Source organism: Staurois parvus, unplaced genomic scaffold, assembly GCF_062004578.1.
Source record: "Staurois parvus isolate SC_StPar_1 unplaced genomic scaffold, SC_StPar_1.0 ptg000054l, whole genome shotgun sequence".
NCBI classification, from domain to species: domain Eukaryota; kingdom Metazoa; phylum Chordata; class Amphibia; order Anura; family Ranidae; genus Staurois; species Staurois parvus.
This window is the reverse complement of record NW_028317850.1, coordinates 5230001-5251962: the sequence shown is the minus strand read 5'-3', so window position 1 is coordinate 5251962 and position 21962 is coordinate 5230001. Positions and strand designations below refer to the sequence as shown.

Below are 21962 nucleotides of genomic sequence, written 5' to 3'. Positions count from 1 at the left end.
TTTTTTATATTATTTTTTTGTTTGTTTTTTTTACATACTGTCACCCTAGCAGTACAGTGTCACCATGGTGACACTGTACTACTTGTGGGGGGTGATGAAGATTTTTTTTTTTTTACACGGATTGCTTTTACACCCATATAGGATGTAAAAGCAATCATTTCTCTTTCTCTCTGTCTGCATTCTTGCAGCCATTGAGAACTACTGAGTAAGCTGTGATTGGTCACAGCTTGTCACATGGTACAAGGCTGTTGTGAATAGCCTTGTACCATGTGACTTCTGTGATCATTCAGAGATTTCCCACGTAGTAAGCAATGATGTCACAAGTGACATCTTGCTTACTACTTTGCATGTGATCACTGATTGGTCAATCAGTGATCACATGATCGGGACCTCGTACAGAGGTCCCGTCCGACGATCGGTGTTTCACTGTGTATGGAAGACACAGCGGGCACCGGATCGCGGTGCTGCCTGCTCCCAGGGTGCGGGGAGGCCGTTTATAAATGGCCACCCGACCCTGCAGTGCCACTGTCAGGCCGTTTATATACAACGGCCGGGCGGGAGGTGGTTAAAGTGGAGCTCTAGGCTCCCCCCCAAAAGTCAGCAGCTACAAATACTGTAGCTGCTAAAGGACACTTACCTGTCCAGGGATCCAGTGATGACCTCATCTGAGCCAATTGTTCAATCAACTTTGCGTGCTGGCACCGGTATCTTACATTAGGGAACCCTTGCAGCTTCACATCCGGCTCCCCACTGCACTGTGCTTTGTGAATAGGACACAATCTTCTGGGATCTGTGAAGTGTCCCAAAAGGTTGTGGATGTTGGGGGGCGCGGACGTTCGGCTCAGATTGTCGTGGCGATCTGATCCGGAAGTGGGAGCGGGCACCAGTCAAAATCAGGTACCCACTCCTCCCTCTCCCCCAAAAAGTGCCAAATGTGGCAGTGGAGGTGGGGGATAGGCAGACAAGTGGACCTTCCCCTTTGGGTGCACTTCCGCTTTAAAGCAGTTCTAAAGCCTAAATATTTTTTACCTTAATGCTTTTCAGGTAAAAAATGTTTAGGTAGCTGAATGCCCCCTCACAACCCCCCTACCCTTATACTTAGCTGAGCCTCTCACTCAATCCAGCGCTGTGCCCATCTATAGCGGCTCTCTCCCTTCTCCTCGCTCTCACAGGCTTGGCTGAGAGCAACAGGAACCATTTGCTCCCAATGCTGTCAGTCAAATCCTGTGACAAAGGGGCAGGACTTAGCCTCACTGTCTCTGTCTATGAACGAAGGCAGTACAGCTTGGGATCTAGCCCACAAGTGTACCACAATAGCAAGAGGTTTCCTATGGTGGCACACCAAGCTGAGGAGCAGTCAGGCGTGCTGGCAGGGGACCTGACAACAGCAGGTTTGGGGCAGCTCTGTGCAAATCCATTGCAAAGAGCAGGTAAGTGTTGAAAAAAAAAAAAAAAGCTTGCTCAGATGTTTACACAAATGCGGTCAGGGGGCATAAAAGCAGGTGGTCGAGCCACGGTTTTATCATTCCCCCAAACATCTAAACACAGAAACGCAATCGCTCAGAACTGAACATGCAGCAGCGATGTTTTGCAACACAATAGCTCAACTTCTGAACAAGCCCTGAATGCACAGGAACAATGACAGCTGAAGACCTATATACATGACGTGGCAGTGTAACTTACCATACATTTGCAAAGGTTGTGTAACTTTAATGCAAACCATTGGCCTGTATAATTTGTATGCATTTTTTTTTTTGCTGGCTGGTAAGTGGCTGAAAAATGCATTTTGTTTTTCTAAAAGCTAGATATAAATTGGGGTGGTTGTGATGTTTAGTTTAAAAGCAGAAAGCCATCCAATTGTCTCTAATGTGGATACAGAAGGCAATTAAAGAACTTTCTTAACCAGAATGACAAAGGGTTGGAACATCTGGCCAGTTTTTGTTACAGTCTGCCTCCCCATTACTTCATTTTGTGTCATCAGGATAGGATGTGTTGGGAACATACCCAATGTGACAAAAAATTTTATTAAAAGCTAACCTACTGCTAATGTTTTTCTGTGAGCAAGATGAAACTATATTTCTTGTTCTGCACAGGAATTTAAAAATTGACATTTATATAGGATGCTGTTCAGCCTATTGCTTTAGGTTGTCAACGATTACAGGCCGAGGGATACTATAGACACTGAGAAGCAATCTTCTGTGAGAAAACTGGACAGAAAACTAGGAGTTTGCTGAAAGATATTGCTCCTCCTAATATTGCATTCAGTTCTTTAGTTTGTAATAATAGGTTTATATACACAGTAACTTGTGATGCAGATTTAGTAGTCTTAAGAGGATATACACCGATCAGACATAAAATTATGACCACTAACAGATACAATGGATAACATAGATCATCCTGTTACAATAGCACCTAAAAGTAGATGGGAGATAATAGGCAGCAAGTGAACATGTTATTCTTGAAGTTGACGTGTTGAAAGCAGCAAAAGTAGGCAAGCTTAAGAAATTGACTGACTTTGTCAAGGGCCAAATTGTAATGGTTAGACAACGATCAGAACTCCCCAAGTGTAGCTCTTCTGGGATGTTCCTGGTCTGTATTGGTCAGGATCTAACAAAAGTGGTGCAAGGAAAGAAAACCAGTGAACCAGGGACAGGGTCATGGGCAGCCAAGGCTCACTGATGCACATGGGGAGTGAAGGCTGGCCCATGTACTCTGATCCAGTAGAAGAGCTACTGTAGCTTAAATTGCTGCAAAAGTTAATGCTGGTTCTGATAGAAAGACAGTGCATCGCAGTTTGTTTTGTATAAGACTGCATAGCTGCAGACATATCAGGGTGCCCATGCTAACCCTTGCTCACAACCAAAGGCGCCTACAATGGGCAAGTGAGAATCAAAACTGGACCACGGAGCAATGGAAGAAGGTGGCCTGGTCTGATGAATTCATGAATGGTTTGAGGAACACAACAGAGTCTGAGATATTGACTTGGCCTCTCAGTCCAATCAAGCATCTGTTGGATGTGCTGGAAAAGCAAGTCCAATCCCTGGAGGCCCCACCTCGCAACTTACAGGACTTCAAGGTTCTGCTACTGACGGCTTGGTGCCAGATACCACAGCATGCCTTCAGTGGTTAAATGGAGTCCATGCTTCAACAGGTTTTGGTGGGTGGTCATAATGTTATGGCTGATCTGATTTGCATAGACAACTGAGGGTTTAATAGTAACATAGTATGACAGAACAAAAATGTCAAATATTTGTACTGATTTGTAATAAAATCTTAGTGGCCTCTAGTGACCACAGATGACAAAGCTGTCACAGGATGAAGATCAAATGGGTCATATGGAATAGTTCCAGTGTAATTTCAGTCAAGGAATAAAAGCAGTCTGTGACTTGCTAATGTTAAACAGCAAAAACACATCTTTGCTAAAGCCTGAACATTGCTTAATTTAGCCTAAAAATAGCAGGGCAACACTGACAAACATATAGCAAGCACATGAATGCGCCTCCTATCTCAATAACTCTGTCCAACCCTGCACCATGGAACCAGCACAAAAAAAATGATTAATTAAAACTTTTCCTAACTATAGGGGACATGTGCACATACCTTTATCCCACCACCAAAGTGTTCGGCACCTAAGAGACTTATTGGGAGGGAGGGGGAACACCTAGCCATATGCAAATGCAGTGTTGGAATGCAGGCCTTGGGAGAATTGTTAAAGTTAAAATAAACCCAAAAATGGGATATTTGAATGTACTGAAAAATTTGCTTCTTGAGAGTTCATTGAGGGAGACAGAAATTCAGAGAATGCAGTGTTTTACTGCCACTTATTGGAAGATTTGGATACTGGCAAACACACAAACAAAAAAACTGTAGCCAGCCTGATATATTCACTACTACTTCCAGCATGCCTTTGTTTTGTGAAAAATCATTACCAAGAGCACAATCAGACATGGAGGGGTAGGACCTGTGTTTTTAAATAAATCCCAAGAAATTAAATTTACAAAGAGTACAAAAATTCAATTTTCTTTCTTGTTCTTTAAGGGTCAGATATTGGCACTGTGAATTTCTGCGTCCTTCAATGGTACTTGAGGCCAAATGCTTTTCTAGGCCCATATAACAGAAAAGACAGGATGTTTCCTTAGTAGAGTAGCAAGGGGTGACCTGGCCACCAAGCAAAGTTTGCTTAGCCTTGATCATCAAAGGAATTACTTATTCAGGGACAATCCCTGTCCCTCAGAACCTGGGCTTCAACAATCAAGAGCCTGAGCCTGGGAAAGGAGAGGTTAAAGTTTCTTCTGGGAAGAAAAACTCTGGCTTGAGTTGTGTCTAAAATAAGATCCAGATATTCAAAGCAATGAGTAGCTTTGAATATCTGGGCTTTAAGAAGGCTCAGGACTCAGTCAATATGGATGAATTGAGCTACATTCCCAGCCAGAACATGTGACAACTGATCCCACAACAGGAGGTTATCCAGATATACCACAATGGCAGGGCCAGCGCACGTCCTTGATGAACACGCAACGTGCAGAAGATAGGCCGAATGGCAGGGGTACAAACTGTAAGTGCTATGTACCCACAGCACAATGTAGGAATCACTGATGCATTAGGAAAAATCCTCACTATCAGAGCAGCGGGGTCTAGGTACAACCCCCAAAGCTACTTCAGAAGAAATAGCAATCCAGATAGCTGTGTATAGAGACCAACACATGTAGCTTGCAGGGAAACCTTGTTTGAAGAAAAAAAGCTAGCAAAAAAGGTTAGACTTTTCTCAGTTTAATGAAGACTCCTATCCTGGACAATGGCAAATTGAAAAAACATGGCCAGCCTGGTATAACCCTTTAAGTCTCCTACCCTGCTTTAGTTTTTTGATAGTGTCCAGTGTAGGTGGCACTATAGCCCAGTAGTGTCTGAATTCCTGTGCCCCTCAATGAAGGAGAAAGAAATCATTTGCCCAAGCAACTTTGGAGATCCTTCCAGTATTATTGTCATCAGGCTTCCAGTGTAAAGCCCCGTACACATTAGCCAAATATCAGCAGAAATCAGCTGGTACAGTAGAAACCAGCTGACATTTGGCCTGTATGTACATGTCCTTGTCTGACAGAAGCCGATCTCACGACTGGCTTCTGTCAAACAAGCATACTGGAAAACCAGCAGCCAAATCGGAATCCGATCTGTGCTCTCTACCAATGGCTGCAAGTGTGGACCGGTGTGTTCTGGTAGGGGGGGGGGGCTGTCCTCATCTCAGAACACAATAGCACACAGGGGAGATAACTGTACTAACATTACATAGTTCGTACAGGAACTACCTCAGTTTTTTTTTGTTGAACAAAAATAATACCAGGCATTACATTTCTGTGATTAGGAGCAGCGTTCCATCCACACTTCTTTAAATGGATGGGATGCCTATCAGGTTTGCAGAAGGCATGCACAACCCAGTGAAAAACTAAAGGAGTGCATATGAGAAGTTGACAACCCTGCAGCTAATTACAAGGCGTTGGCCTGCAACCACATGGTTATTGGCAGATCTCCAGGTATGAATTTTTACAACAGATTCGCAATAAAATACAGATTAACATTAAAGAGCAATTCCAAGTAACAAATAAAACCAATTTGTGAGCTAATAATGCTTTCAAGCAGACGTTACAAGCAGAAATTAGACTGGTCACCTAATTTACCTTCAACTGAGTAATCTACTATAGGCAGAATCTAATACATCAGGTTTTCTGAATGCTCTTGAAAATTCTTCTCCTGCATTATTGTCAGGTTTAAAAATTAAAAAAAAAAAAAAAGATCTTTTTCCCTGTTAGAGCACTGATTTCTCCAATTTTATAATTCTTCTATGTGCAATTGATAGCCACTGTGTGGGCGTGATTTGTTGCTCCTGTGTTAATTGTTATGAATTAATAAAAACCATTGAAATACAAAAATTAAAAAAGAGAAAAAAAAACCCAAAACAACAGGTTGGTGGGTAAAAAAAAAAGAAAAAAAAAAAAGAATTTGGAAGAGAATGGGATAGACAGAGGAAAGCCTAGATGAAAAACAAATCCTGAGCAGATATTATCCTATTCTGCAGCTCAAGGTTACATTTCAGGGGAGTGTACTATTCATTGTATGTATCAGTCACATAGAAGTATTGTTTTTTGTAAAAATAAAACAAACTCAACCAATAACTATGTGAGATTCAAAGTAATGACATTCCATGAACACCTGTTATGCAGCAACAAAAATGTGCATTTTCCTGTTTCAGTAGAGAAAATCTATGGTTCAACAAGCTGAATGACAGTTTTTCAGTACATTTTGCTATGAAAAGGAAAACAAAGGAAAGGAAGATAATGAAAGTATTGAGTTCAAAGATTGTCCGTTTAAAAAAATATGATCTATTGTATACAGAATATAAAATGGAAAAAAGGGAAAGGAAAAAGAACATTCTTAGGTTGGCCATACACTGATGGATATTCTCCTTCACCCTAGTGGAGGGGGGGGGGGGGGACAGATTCCTCCATCCACACTGTACAGGAAGGATGGATGCATTTCCCTGCTGGGCTATTGTATTCGGCCAGCCAGTGACAGAGGTTGTTCTAATACCCTCATCTGATACAGCTGCTGTTCAGCTGATATTTTCTACCTGGCTCCCTCGATCTTTCAACTAAAGAATCTCAGGAGGGAGGGGGCCGCCAGGGCCACTGAAAAAGCAAGTTTAAGGATGGTTGATCAGGAAGAGGCCACAGTTGAGCTTTAGGCTCAAATTGTACCCTAAGGAGTGCCATAGGTGCTTTATTTTTCTAATCATCCAGAGAGCTGAAGAGATGGATTGATTCCTCCATTTTCACATGTGGAGATGGAATCCTACACACTGTGCCACTGTATTCAGACAGTGGGACTCCTCCACTGTTAAAATACACCAATCAGCGGCTGCAGACACTGATCGGCAAAAAGTTTTCTAACTGTCCCACTGAACAGAACTTCTGTCAAGTGGGAATGGCCATAGAAGGATTGATATTCAGTCAGTACATGCTGAACTGCCCGAATTTCAATCCATGTATGACCAGCTTTAGATAGGTTGGATAATCTTATTTGCTAACCTGACTTGCTATCCTTTATGTACAAACCTTATTTACCAAGCCACTGAAATTAGCAGCAATCACCAATAGACATCATTAGGATTACCCTCATCTTATCAGTTCACTACATTCAAAGTAATAAAAGACTCACGTATTGGAAGCTACAGGATACAATAATGAAGGACTTGCCAAATTCAATATCCATATCAAGTAAACCTGTATGACTGGTCGTGCACAGGAAAACGGTTACCCTGTGCCACAATTATTTACCTAGTAAATTCAGGCTTTTTTAAAGCAACTTCTCAAGAATGTTCCCATCAGGAAGGAATTGTGAAACCAAACCAGTGACTGCATGTGGTATCTGTCTACTCTTCCAATGAAATGAGGTGTGCTTTCAGTTACTCCATATTTACCCAGAAACGTTCTAGTGCTATACTCATAAAGGACTGGGGAGTAGTTCCACATTATTATGATTACCAGTACTCTAAACTCTTATAACATAATCGTCCTTGTGATTATGTGCACAAAGACATCCCTGGCTAACTGTTCTTGTAGATCAGTCATGTTGGTGTTGGTGAAAAAAGATGGCATGAGATTCAGAACTGACACATCTTGTGGATGACCAATGCCCTTTATTTTGCTGATGCATTATGAAAACAAAAACAATTACTGGGTGTCAGACTGCTGCTCCCACTCTCCTGAAAATAAGCATGTTCACATAGGCCAATTTGAGTTAAACATATTAATGCAGCCTTTCTCAACCAGAGTTCTGTAGAACCCCAGGGTTCCTCCAGAGGTTAGCCCTAGGGTTCCGCTGACACCAATGACCTTTTTAGCAATTTGTATATTTGTAATTGGTTCTTCTCATTGACAAGTGTAAGAAGCATGCTTTCCACGGACCATCACACTAATATACGGTGAGCTATAGATATAATGATTATTAGCATGGGTTTCTTGAGACTAGAAAGTTATTTCTCAGGTTCCTCCTTATTTAAAATGTTTGAAAAAGGCTGTATTAAAGTTCCATTCCCACTTGTGCAACTCCAACGTTGCACAATGAAATCGCGCTACTTTGGAGTGCTACTTTTATCTAACTTTACACTCTCTGGCCCTAAGTCGTATTAAAGTAGTGCAAACACCTTTTCGGAATCACTGTGACTAAGATCTGAATGGGCTGCAACTTATGTGACTTGTCATGTCCTAAGTCACATGACAAACCGCATAAGTGTGAAGGGAGCCTTAATGATACAAATGAATGGCAGATCATGACTGTTTCATTTAAAATTTACAGATAGTGTGCCAAAGAATTAAATATTAAACTGTCAATACCACTTGCATTTGGGGGAAATGCTGTACGTAAAAGTATCTGCTGCTTAGCCCTAGAATCCCTAGATAGTCTCTCATTACCATCTGTCAACAACAAAACAACTTACCACTCTTTTTTCCCGGAAGTCGATGCCAACTGTTGTGATGAACTTGGAATTGAACTTTCCATCTGTATATTGGTAGAGGAAGCTGGTTTTTCCAACGCCAGAGTCTCCCAATGCTAAGAATTTGATGAGGTAGTCATAGTCCCCATCAAACATTGTGAAATTTGGTTGGTGACCTGAAAAACAAAGGCAGAAGAGTGAATGGGGTATTGGGAACAGTTCAACATAATACAGCTCCATCAAAATTAGGGATAAGCCCAGGAATGTTTGGATACGAGTCAGAACCCACCTGAGACATCCAGCCAGAAAGCTGTCAAAGCAGACAGCAAATACTAGGCAGCGGAGGCATCTCAGCCATGCGTATACATGGAGTGTGTATACATGGGCTTACAAGGCAGGGAATCTGCCTGAGCCTATTCTTGAAATCGTCACAGGTAAACTGGCCAGTGCGGCCACAAAGATGGACCATCAACTAGATAAGAGTCCTTACGTTTATGTGCTTGTCCACCAACAAACAGCCATAAAGTTCTTCTGCAATAATTGTATAAACATGGGAGAATGTGTTGGAATGGCTGTTCCAAAGAGATAATCTGTAGCATCTGCTGTATAGATTTGCCAGTATGCTGGAACATTTCTGTGCAGGCCACTTAGTAATAGAATGAGAATCTTGTTTTAAGCAGTTTTCCATTTGTTGCCTTTGCAAGACGAAAAAAGTTAGTTCTCTGATCTCTTAAAGCATCAGAAGTTGGTAACTTTTATATGAAGTTCTCCAGGTAAGAAACTATTACAGTTAGGACAAGAGTCACATTGACAAATCAATTTAAAACTACTTACGACATATTACTCTGCCAGACTATGGAATATGTTTAAGAATGTTAGAGAAGGCTGGCTCTTCTGAAAGTACATGTGTTATTATTCAGTCCTGTTTTCAAGTAGCTTATATGGAAAAATTATCATGGGGATCACCAGACTGCAAAAGTAGCTTGAAGACCGACTTGGTAAAACATTCAAACTTGATTAAATAACTGATTGTGTAGTAAAGGCAATTTGAAGGAAACCTTTCACAAATATCAGTCTGTACAACCTCCAATGGAGGTAGCCAACACTTCTGACTTAGAGGCAGCAGGCCAGTTACATCATCTGCAGTAAAAATAAAGATTAAAGTATATCAGGCATCACTAAATAGTGGACCGCGGTCCGCAAACGGACCGAATGACAGTCCTATACGGCCCGCTACTCACTACTTAGCGTCCTGGATGTCCTCTGCCAGCTGAAACACACCGACCCTTGCCCCCCCTAAAGCCACTGCTACAGTAATTATCCTTATAGCAAGTAGAAGGCACGGCATGTCCAGCCAGAGGGCGGGAGCTACCCAGTTTTTCAAGTTAACAAGCCGGTGATTGGTTGTTAGGCATTCCTAGCAACCAATCACCTGTCTGTTAACATGAAAAGCATGTCCCACATGTCCCACCCTCTGTCCAGGCATGCCACGCCTTCTGCATTCTACCTGCTGTGTAAGTTAGGAACAAAAAGGTTAGAGGAGGGTTGTGATTGGCAGGGGGTAATGAAAGGGGGGGGGGGGTATTCATATAAAGGAGATTGGGCTGCAAGGAAGGAAGGGGGCCATGAAGGGGACCAGTATACAAAAAAGGGGGGCTGTATAGGAGACTGGGGTACAAAAAAGGAGGGATGTAAAGGGTACTGGGGTGCAAGGAAGGGGGGAATGTGAAGAGAACTGAGATGCAAGTAAGAGGGAGGCTGTAAAGGGAACTGAGGTGCAAAAAAAGGGGGGCTGTGAAGGGGACTGGGATACAAGGAAGGGGGGCTGTGAAGGGACTGGGATACAAGGAGGGGGGCTGTGATGTGAAGGAGTGACAGAGGACACTGATGTGAAGGAGCGGGGGACTTTGATGTGAGGTGGGGGCTGAGGATACTGATATAAAAGGTGGGGGTCTGTAATGTAAGAAGGGCGGGCTGTGATGTGGAGGGAGGACACAGGTCATATAGGTAAAGTAGGCGCTGTGATGTAAAATGGAGGAATTTGGATGTTAAGGGGGCTGTGATGTAAAGCAGGCACTGTAATGTAAAGAAGGGGCTGCATTGTAAAGGGGGGTGCTGTGAGGTAAAGAGGGGGTTCTGCAATGTAAAAGGGGGCGCTGTGGTATAAAGGGGGGACTGTGAAGTGAAGAGGGATGTGATGTAAAGGGGAAACTGTAGTGTAAAGGGGAGGAGCTGTGAAATGAAGAAACCGAGTCATAGCACAGACACGAGACTCGGACCTCTGCTGGATGAAAATATTAATGACCGGACCTCCGTGAATTTTAATTCAATATCCCTGAAGTATATCTTCCAAATGAATATCTGTTCAGGTAAGGGGGGGAGGCTGGGATGTATTAGCACAAGCCTGATTATCGGATTAGCACCCAGCACAGCCAGAAAAATGACCATGTCGTGCTCTCGCTATGCCTAGTATGGTCAGTTTTTAATAGAAAAGCAGAGGGACTGGCAGGAACACCAGAGATTTCACACAAAAGAAGCAATAAAAAGAGAGCCGGATACTTTTTCATACAAGTGCATGGTACAGCCGGTACATATCAGGAATATGAAATGTTGGATTTACATATTCTTTAATCTGAGTTAGCATCAGAAAGACTATAGGAGATGAAGTTAAAGTGAAGCTAAACCAAAAAAAATAAATATTGTGAGCAGACAGCTTTATTGCAGAAGAGACATAGTATGTGTGTTCTGCAATAAGACACACCCGCTCATAATCCTCCAGTGTATGTATGCTGAGCTGCGCATATGAAGCTCAACATGCATTCCCAGCACACTCCCGCTGTGCCAGAATGACTGACTCCCATGTGCATGCGAGCAATCACATCATGTCCCACCTGCTATTCAAGAGGCTAAAAACCAGGTTCCTCCAAGTAGCCAGGGAGAAAATGACAGCAGCCGGCAGGGAAAGTCATTGTTGCTTCGCTGGAAGGTGGAGGTGAGTATTTTGCGAACTTTAGTTCTGCTAAAGGGAAAAAAAAAAACTAAAAAGGAAAAAAGAGTTTCTCCATTTCCCACTCTAAGATAAAAACAATGGCTTTAAATATACTTTCAAGCTCAACTCTGGGCAAACTGCTAAATACACAGAAAAAAAAACACATATGGGAAGCGGTTTTACCTGCCCAACCAGTGAGATTTACTTAGCTGTGCTTTACAGCACAGTTCTCTCTAGCATGGGAGGGGACTTGCTTTCTCTATAGTAATTTCATATTTTTCCTACAGGTTTCCTTCTCGCTCCCAACCCTGTAACTGGACAGTGAAAGGAGAAGCAGCACACCAATGAGATCATCTCTCTGCTACTCTGTTCCCTCCTTCTATCAGCATGCTTCTTACACTGCTGTACAACATATTGCTACTTTTTGCTGGTTTTGCCTTCCCCTCTCTAAGGTCTGCTATGCAGGGATGCAAAAGGTTGATACCAGGTATAATTAAGGTTCCCACACTGTCTGCATATAAAAAAACATTTATTAGTGTATAAGAGCTGCAATTTTTTTTGCCTTCAATGTCTGCCTGGAGTTCAGAATCATTTTCCTCCAAGAAGCAAACCTGTACTGAGAGAAATACAAAGGCTGCCATTGGTGACCTCCTTGGGAGAATACTGGATGTCCATTAAGAAATGGCCTACCTGAAACAAGCAGAGAATCAAAAACCAACATTTGCATACATATTTCAGGTCAATTTATCAAAAAGAACTGAAGCAGCAGGAAGACTAGCCAGACAAGTAGTATTTCTAGGAATCATCAATAGTACTGTTCCATTTCCTAAATACAAGCTTCCTTTAAAGAATAAAGTTGGCTACACACAACTTGAATTCCATCAGATTTCTACTAAATCGGCCAGAAAATTGAGCCTTAGATGGTCTGGTCACTAAATATTTGGTTCGGCAAAATTTGACTGAAAAACATCAAAGAAGCTTGGTGGAAAGTTTCAACTGAACAGTGATGGCATCCTACCAGATGCAGCCAGTGTTCAGGTATTTGGACAGCTGTGGGTGGCCAGTGGTCTGAACACAATAGCCACCAGTGGAGATTTCTCAATCCACATGGTTTAACAAGGGTGAAGGACACTATTAGATTTCTTTATGTGTGCATGTCAAATATTAGGTAACTGCACCAGATATACTCTTACTCAGGTTTCCAAAAGCTTGCCATGCACTGCTAAAATTTAACCGTTTGGCCAAAATCCTAACAGTGACCCTTTCAGCTATTCAAAAGTCGATTACTCAAATTGACTTTTGTCGTAGAAGCTGGGCTAAAAATTGTCCACTGAACGGTGCCTGCTGCCAATTAACTATTCAGATATTCTGACACCCGGTGTTAGTAGCTGTCAGAATACAGTAGCCAGTGTCCATTCACGCTATTTGTATGGATGGAGGTATCTGTTAGATTTCTTTGGTTCAGCCCGCAGATCGAACAAAAAATACATACGTGTACAGCCTGCTTATTTTCTTTCCACAGGCAGTTTTATAGCTTTCCCTGTGTCTTCCCTGACATTTAGACAAAGCCTAATAAAAAGTAGGAGCTCTCAACCATAGTATGTTAGGGATTTGTAAGATTTATGCAATAATTAATATCTACAGATCAAAATGGAGAGACAGCAAAATATATTCAAGCTAGATTACAGGGATTTGCAACTGCTTATACTAGAAATACCCTGCATTTTGTTACATTTTATCTATAAAAAAAAATACAGTTATATTATGATACCATTACTCTTCTCTCCTACTAAAAATGCCAAAAGCCTCATTCACGCAGGCATTCCTAAGCATACGCCCACACAAGGACCAGTTTTGCATAAATGGGATTCACAGGTGTTCTATGTATCTGAATGCCAACAGTCCCACTCATCAATTGGAATGCAGCGGCTGCACGGACACAGCTGCTGCTCCCAACTTGACAAACATGTGGATGCGTGCCCCCAAATGCAAACAGTGTGAGTTTGGGGATACGCAATCGCATGGATGTCAAATTGGGAGCATAGACTGTCTGTGCAGCTGCTGCATCCCAATGGACATGAATAGGGCTGTCTGCATGCGGATGCACAGAACACACCTGTCATCCCCCATTCAGGCAAACATGGCTATTGCACAGACATACACCTAAGTACACATTTGTGAACAAGGCTTTGTTGTCATGCTGATCTAGTGGCTTCAACACCTCCTGAGTCACTGACCTGAAACAGAGAATACGAGATTATCAAAAGACCTGATTTCACTTTATGTATACTTATTCAAGGCACAGAGTAGTGAATCCAGACACAGCAAGGCACTTTAGCATTTTAAGTAGAAGGTCATCAATGGCACCCTATATAGTCCTCTTAGTACAAATTTCCTTTAAGGAAGATGTCTAATCACTTTATCTATCTAGAGTGGTTGTCAGAGAAAATGCTTTATTCCCTTCACTACATTTACATATCATGGCAGGACTAAGTAGCAGCTGTTTAGGTAAGGCCTAATGCTACACAATTGTCATGACGTAAATGCAATGGAAATTGTACAATATAGAACATCTGGCCACCTTAAATTTTTTCTTCTAACATTAGTCCATCCTTTCCAAATTTCCAGATGAAACACACCCTGTGCTCAGCAGTAGTAGCCGTTGGCACCATATCCACCAGCGTATGTGCACTGGTTCGGTGCCTGGCTAGAACACGTGCAGTACAAATCGCATGGCTTTTCTATGCTCTGGCAATGTCCGTCAAGCGCATGGGCAATACTGAGCTGTAAAAGGCAAGTACAATATTGAAAATGAGCCGATCGAACGCTACACCAGCAGCCCTTACTGCCATGCATTAGGAAAGCACAGTGTCAAAGCGCAAAAAGGACATTGGCCTCTGCTTTGCGGTTGTGGGAAAAATATTCCCAGCACCAAACACAATTCATTTAAGACAGGGGTCTACAAACTATGGCCCCTGGGACACACCCAGCCCTCTAAAAAGATATTATCTGGCTCCTACTGGCTGGTCTGTGTATCATAATATGAAAACTTACACACCCACTGTCAGCCAGCAATGACCCTCCCCCATTCCCCACAATGGTTACTCCTGGATGTAAAAGGGGAGACTCTGATAGGCATTTTGGAGGTAAGGGAGGACTCTAATGGGCACTCCTGGATGAAAGGGAGAAGGGGGAGGGGGTGACTATGATGGGCACTCCTGAATGTAAGTAGGGGAACCTTATGGGCACTTCTGGATGTAAGGGGGGACCCTTGTGGGCACTCGATGTAAGGGGGGGGGCTATTATGGGCACTCCTGGATGTAAGGGACCCTTATGGGCACTTCTGGATGTAAGGGGGGGGGATCCTTATGGGTACTCTTGGGTGTAAGGGGGGACCCTTATATATCATAATATAAAGACTTACACATCCACTGTCAGCCAGCCATGACCCTCCCCCAGTCCCTGCAATGGTTACTCCTGTGTGTAAAGGGGAGACTCTAATTGGCATTCCTGGATGTAAGGGTAGATTCTGATTGGCATTCCTGGATGTAAAGGGGAAAGGAGAGGGGGGGTGAGACTGATGGGCACTCCTGCATGTAAGGAGAGGAACCTTATGGGCATTCCTGGATGTAAGGGGGGAACCTTATGTGCACTCCTGAATGTAAAGGGGGACTCCAATAGGCTTACTTGGATATAAAGAGGGACTCTGATAGGCAATCTTCAAAGAAAAGGAGGGGGGGTCTCTGATGGGCACGCCTAGATATAATGTAAGGAGGGGAAACTAATAGGTTGGATGTAAGGAGGGACTTTTAAAATTTTCCCATGAAGATTTGTAAAATCCACTAGGTGGCCCTCATACTGAGAAGTTTGGAGACCCCAGATTTAAAGGAATGGAGCCACCCTACAACAGTGTGCAATTCACACAGTTGCACAAAGGTGATAAAGTATTTATAAAGTTCAAACAAGCAGTGAGGAGGCAAGTTTTAATCTCCTCATCACCTGTCAAACATCTTTAAAAAGTGATTCACTGCTGACCACCTTTCAGAGCAGCAATAAGGACTTAAAATGCTTCAGCTGCAAAACAAAACCCAAAAAAACAGAAAAAACACACTATGTCTGAATGGCTTCAATAATCGCATCGGTGGACAAAACCCCTTTTAAAGTGTAATGTTAATGTGAGTATTTTTAGAACTTCTCCACAGACTATGAACATACATGGTAGGCATGAATATATTCATCTGGCTCCGATTGTTAATGGTTAACCTGAAGTAAAAAAACAAGTTACACACCTAGGGAGGCAGTCCAAAGGATTCTTCAAAGTGGGACTTAGAAAGTCTTTCAAAAACCTTTGAAGATAATAGCACAGCACAGGCTGCTCCCCCTTAAATTACTGGATGCTGCTTACTTAAGCCACAGGTAAGTTATAAACATCAAACAAATTACTATCTACAGCAAATTAACCATAGTAATAAGATAAAATGGTCATGGCTAGGAAATTGGCCTCTGAGTATGCTGAAGTACAATCACAGAATCCTTCAGTGCCTTGGTAATAGTGGCATGCATAACAATTTGGTGCATCAAAAATACACAAAATTATAAAGCAGGCCTCATACCTTTCACTGAAAAACATTCAACATTTTTTTTTATTTTTACCTGCAATTACAGTTTTTCACTTCCTGGTTGAGTGAGGCACTGGTGATGTAACCCTGGGCTCCGCAGCTCTGGTGGGCTTCATCACCAGTACCTTCCCGCTCAGATAATGTGCACTATCACGTGCTCCAGGAGGCAGAACCAGAGTTCCAGGACACAAAGAGAGATGGAATGATCTGCTCTTAGTGTATATGGCCACCATGAGAAGAATAGGGAGAAAAAGAAAAATACGGTATGCACAGAATAAAAAGCCTGCAACAGTTTATACTGTATATATTAGTTTGTAGATTGCCTTTACTAAACATTTCTAAAGGTTCCTTTGTTGTAATTTATAAGAAAAGGGTGACGTTCCTCTTCAAAGTTACATTCTGGGATAATTTTGTCTCCTCCCCAGCCACCTCTAACCCATTCTGCAAGGCCTTTTGTTTCCTTACCTTGTGAAGTCAGCTATATTTGCCTAAGTCCCCTGTCCAGGTCCCCCACCACCACTACTTCCGGGTGTAGGGGACTGCTAATTCACCCTAATGGTGCCCAAGAATGCTCCTCAACACCCCTCTGCTGACGTCAGCCCCCTTCTGGATCCTAAGAGGACCCTGCAACAGGACATCCAATGGGTAGTAATGAGTGTTTCTGAAGGAGGACCCATGCATGATGTAAACAGAAGAATAGAAGACTTGGGGCTAAAGCGTCACGTGAACACAAGTTGATGTGAATGAAAAGGGCTTTTAGATATATATTTTTTCACATCCAGTGATCAGTTCTGGGTGGGATGGCAACTATCCTGGAGATGGGCTTTAAAGGACAGGTTCACCCTTACCAATATGTTACACCTGTAGGAACGGTGTAACATATAACATTTTGGAAATCACCTGCCCCCACACTCCCTTCTGCTGTGACAGCATCCAGGGGCTGTTCTCCCAGCAGCCGCTGTTACGTTTAAAATTGGCATGGTCCTTCTTGCGGGTGTACAGATAGGAACGCCCGCACAGCCATGTCATTCATTCCAAGAGATCTGCAAATGAATAAACTACAAATCCCATCTTCCACCATTTAGTTCTCAATGGACTACAAACACACTGACCAGCGGCCCTTGTAGTCCCATTGACACTTCCTGCAGCTTAGTAGCGGTCTATCCATAGAGAGGTAAAGGTAGAGAGCTGCAGGCAGTGTCTGCAGGAGCCTGACATTGCGATAGCAATCCACTGATAGCAGATGCAATGCTTTGCAGGCTGCGGTGTATAAAAGATAATAAATGCATGTACTTTTACCTGCAAAAAAACATGAATTTATTTTTATTTTTTTTTACCAAAAGGTGAACTTAATCTTTAAAAGTTCAACAAGAAAAAATTTCAGTTTAGGATAGATTCCAACATGCTGCAACCCCCTCCTTAAGTCTAAAGTTCACAGGTCGTCATTAGAGACTTTAGAGCGCTAGGGCCCCTAATGCTTAGTACACACCATGAGAAAATTAGCTGAAAAATACGGCTTTTGGAGCGTTTGTCCGATAATCTGATTGTTTGTACACAGCTTTTGAGAGCTGATCATGACAGTTCATGAGAAATTATCCAAAGAGACAAGCATGAAACTTTTTCTCATACGATAAAAGAATGTACAATTTTCATTTAATCAGTACAGTATTTGCCCATAAAAAATTTACTGACTAAGACTGTGTATGCTCGGAAATGAAAGAATATGTTACAATACAATATTATATATTACATCATCGTGGGAAATTGTATTCTGTCTCACGTCATTTTTGACATAAGACTAGCATGCAAAAAAAAACCAGACGATCATTTGTCCAATATTCTCATCGTGTGTACAAGGCTTTACACCTAATGTTTTTTATTTACAAAAGGAGATGTCATTATACTAGATCTGCTGCCATCGCTATAATGTAAAATAAAGCAGATACAATTTGGAAAAAACACACACACATATATAACTAGCTCTCTTTTCATATATATGTATGCTGACCCAAAGTTGCCACTGGGACAAACTTCTGTTATGAGTGAGAGTATAACAAGCTGTCACCACCTTACACAAATACCAGTGGGCTCCCCACCCTCCAATATTCATGAGAAGGCCTTAGTCTCAGCCATGCTGAGCAGCATTTTACACATTACTAAGCGTCGGCCTTGCAATGTTTTCTTTCCTTGCTGATGACTAGTTTTCCTCTTAAGTACTCATAACTAACTGGTTTGACCTATAAGTGTGAAGATATCACAGCAATAAACCACGCCTGTGCTCTGACTGCAGACCTCTATAGGAAACTGTTAATGGGCTTTCCTATACATGAAGCCTCTGTAGAATGATTTAAGGTGTTACATTACTAGTTTTAGCTATTGTGATTCACAGTCATCCAATCCAGTCATTTTAAGAACACTTTTTGACGTATAGTCATCATGATGTGGTATAACCTGGGTGAATACACAACAGTATTAATGTAACGCAAATGGTTAGCTTTATAACAGTTAAAAACTGTGAAAAAACAAAAACAAAATGCTGGTGATGGGTTACTCTACTTTGCACTTATTCTTTAATAGCAGGCATTCCATATACTGTGGAGCCAATAACCTATGGGCATTTGTACTAAAATGTCAAGCCTTGAATTGTTATAAATAGTTCAACCTTACCGCCCAGGGGTTGCTTAAAGCAGACATTAAAGCTAGCCACAGATGGATCAAAATTCGATCGGTCCCTGCTTGATCCATGTCTGCTCATCACTGTTTGTCAGAAGTCAATTGTTAGATCAACTTCTATTAAACAGAAATGTTGGCAAAACTTATTTTGATCAACTGGTTGCAGCCACTGATTAATGTATTCTGAGAAAGGAGTCCCGCTGTCAGAATTCAATGTCTCAGCAGGATGGATTCCTCTATCTACCTCTTTTGAGTAGATGGAGGAATCAGTTTTAGGTTTCCATCAGACTGCTGGCTGATCAAAAGGAAAAAAAAAAAAAGACACCGAAGGCCACCTTTAGTATTAAAATGTTTTTGGGGATACAGTGCCAGGTACATACCATACAGTTCTTCTTAGGAAGTATATCCTACATCTTGCTGCCTACTGTAAAAACCATCCCAACCTCCAGCGTTGCATGGGTTAACTGGCTCGGTTTTACCAGTGAAGAATCGCAATTCTCTCCCTCCCCTTCCACTCAATTGTCTATTCACAAAGCTCCTGATTTTCACAGAATGCAAAGTGTTCTGTGATTGGAGAAGAGGTGGATGAATGACAGGCTCACTGGAAGTTCCCCACTGTGAGGGAGATGGAGTATCTGGCATCATTGAATAATAGATTTTTATAGTAACCAGCAGCTAGCAGGATGTAGAATACCCTGTATTTGATGTCAATTATGTACCTGGTGCTGTATCCCAAAAAGACTATCTTAAAAATAACTTCAGACTTAAAGTGGTTGTAAAGGTTCAATGTTTTTTACGTTCATGCATTCTACTGTATGTATGAAAACAAAAAACCCCTTCTCGTCTTTAAAATCATTTGAGGACTTTCAACGCAACTATCAAATACCTTGTACCAGATATTTTTTATATCTGCAGATTCATCATACAGCGGCTGCTCATTTTGGGCTTGCTAATGTGTCATTCCACATTTCCAGGCTGGAGCAGATGTTTTCTCCACCAGACAATTCTAAACTTATTTCTAATGATTATGCTTCCTTGATACACACAAACACCAAACGTCTTGATCGGACTATGTTGGGTGGTGATGGGACGTGCCTGAACTCACGGAGGTGGTGTGGCAAGAGTTCTTACCCCTGCAATCTCCTATTAATATCTCTGCTCAAGAAAGGGTAATGCAAAGAAAGTTTCTCCATTGATCCTACCATACCCTCTATATTCTCTTTTTGGATGAGCTGGCTTCCATCTCCAGATTGCACTAAATGTACTGGGAACGTAGGCTCATTTTACCACATGGTTTTGGAGTGCCCTTCTATTCGAGCCAATTGGTTTGAGATTAGTGACTTTACATGCACGACCCTTCAAATCCCTAATATTTGCAATCCTTTATACGGTTTACTGGGATATGTAGAGGAGGATACTCTTCCTACAGGGAAGAAAATACTTTTACGCTTATTGTTTGTTCATGTGACACATCAAGTGACACTTTTACATTGGAAGTCTCCAACCCCCCCCCCCCCCCCATCTTCTTGGATTACTTTGGTTAATCAAGTAATCAAGCTATTCCTATGTATAAACTAACCTATGAAGCGTGGGGTTGCCCTAAGAAATGTACTAAAGTCTGGTCTCCCTGGCTAGATTCCAAATATATGGTTACTCCAGAATGATGCTGTGTGTCCTCACACCATGACTGGGTACTGCTATTGGCTACAAGATATTTTGTGCATATTTCATTCTCTGTCCTCTATTCCATTATTTTGTTATGACTTGCCTTGGGTCCCTTCTTGGTCTCTCATAACTTATTGGTGCCATTTTGTATGGAAAATGACATCCGTTTTATTTGTACTCTTCCAAGCTGAGTCTCTGTGTGCCACCATGTTTAGCATGTTTTGCTTTCTTACTACTTTGACTGCTGTAATGTTTGTAAAAGTCCAATAAAAACTTACCCTTAAAAAAAAAAAAAAAAAAAAAATACAACCTTTTGTGTGCAGCAGCCCCCCCAATACTTACCTAAGCCCCATCACGATCCAGCTTTGTTCACAAGACCCTCAGTTCTCCTGAGACTCTCCCTTCTCATTGGCTGATCACAGCCAGTGAGGTAATGAGGAGAGAGAGGGGGCAGGGCCGAGCCGCGGCTCTGTGTGCAAATGGACACGCAGAGCAGCGGCTTGGGAGCAAGCCTGCTTGGGTGCCCCATAGCAAGCTTCTTGCTCTGGGGGAACTCAGCAGGAGGGAAGGGCCATGAGCACCGGCAGGGAACTCAAGAGAAGGAGGATCGGGGCTACTCTGTGCAAAACCATTGCACAGAGCAGGTAAGTATAACATGTTCGTTATTTTTTTAAAAATATATACCTTTAATATCACTTTATTTATATATTATGTCAAAATGTTTTCTTTTTTCAGTTTGGATAGAGTAGGGAATGGATAAAACCCTTGTCAGTTTTTTTTTCTTGCCATGTGTTTATTTCCCTTCACTCCTCTTCCTGTAGGCACAACAGGAAATGAGAGCAAATCACACCATAGAGAGGTAAATCTCCTCTCAGAGAGGATGCCATGGGTTCAAATGTCCCCATTAAGAGATTTCTCCCCTTGTCATGTTCTGTTGGCAACTCAAATTGTACATGTTGGCTCTGTTTACAGGGCACGATTAGCTTGAGCCCCGTGAAGGGCCATCTTTTACTGGCATGGGGATGCACAGATGTTGCAAGCATCCCCGTGCCGGTGTCCCATTGTTTTTTATTGGGCTATACGGCTGCACCGATATAGCCACTGTGACCCAATATGACGTTTGGGTCCCTGAATGCACACAGTGAGTTCGGAGACCTGCACACCCACACCATATTGGGAAACAGCAGCTGATGGTCCTGTATGGGGGACTTGAGTTATTAGCCCCGTGTGAACTGGGCCTTTCAATCACTTTCAGTCCCATTGTTTACCATAACAAATAGAGAATTAATATCTCCATAGAAGACACATAGAGCATAGAGAATAAAAACCTAACTAGGGTTCTAGTCCTTCCATACTCTATCCATAAAAAAAAAGTTTTGCCTTAAGATATACTTTAAGGTATATATAAACTCAAAATTGAATGTATTGCTGCCAACCACCAGCCCTTAAGATGAGGTGACTGCAAGAGCTTCCTTTTGTTTTTTTTAAAGTTTTTTCCCTTTTACTTTAGTTTAGTCTAGTGAATGCA

At 42.1% G+C, this 21962-nt stretch overlaps 1 protein-coding gene across 5 annotated transcripts in view; it reads right to left on the bottom strand.

The window, feature by feature from the left end:
* Nucleotides 1–21962, bottom strand: part of RAB27A (RAB27A, member RAS oncogene family) — a 115706-nt gene that overhangs the window by 32723 nt on the left and 61021 nt on the right. For all 5 annotated transcript variants that reach the window (XM_089668031.1, XM_089668010.1, XM_089668004.1 and 2 more), the window contains one exon: nt 8492–8664. In XM_089668031.1, coding sequence (XP_089524157.1) covers nt 8492–8644 — 153 coding nt within the window. In that variant the 5' untranslated portion in view covers nt 8645–8664. The remainder of the gene's footprint in view (nt 1–8491; nt 8665–21962) is intronic.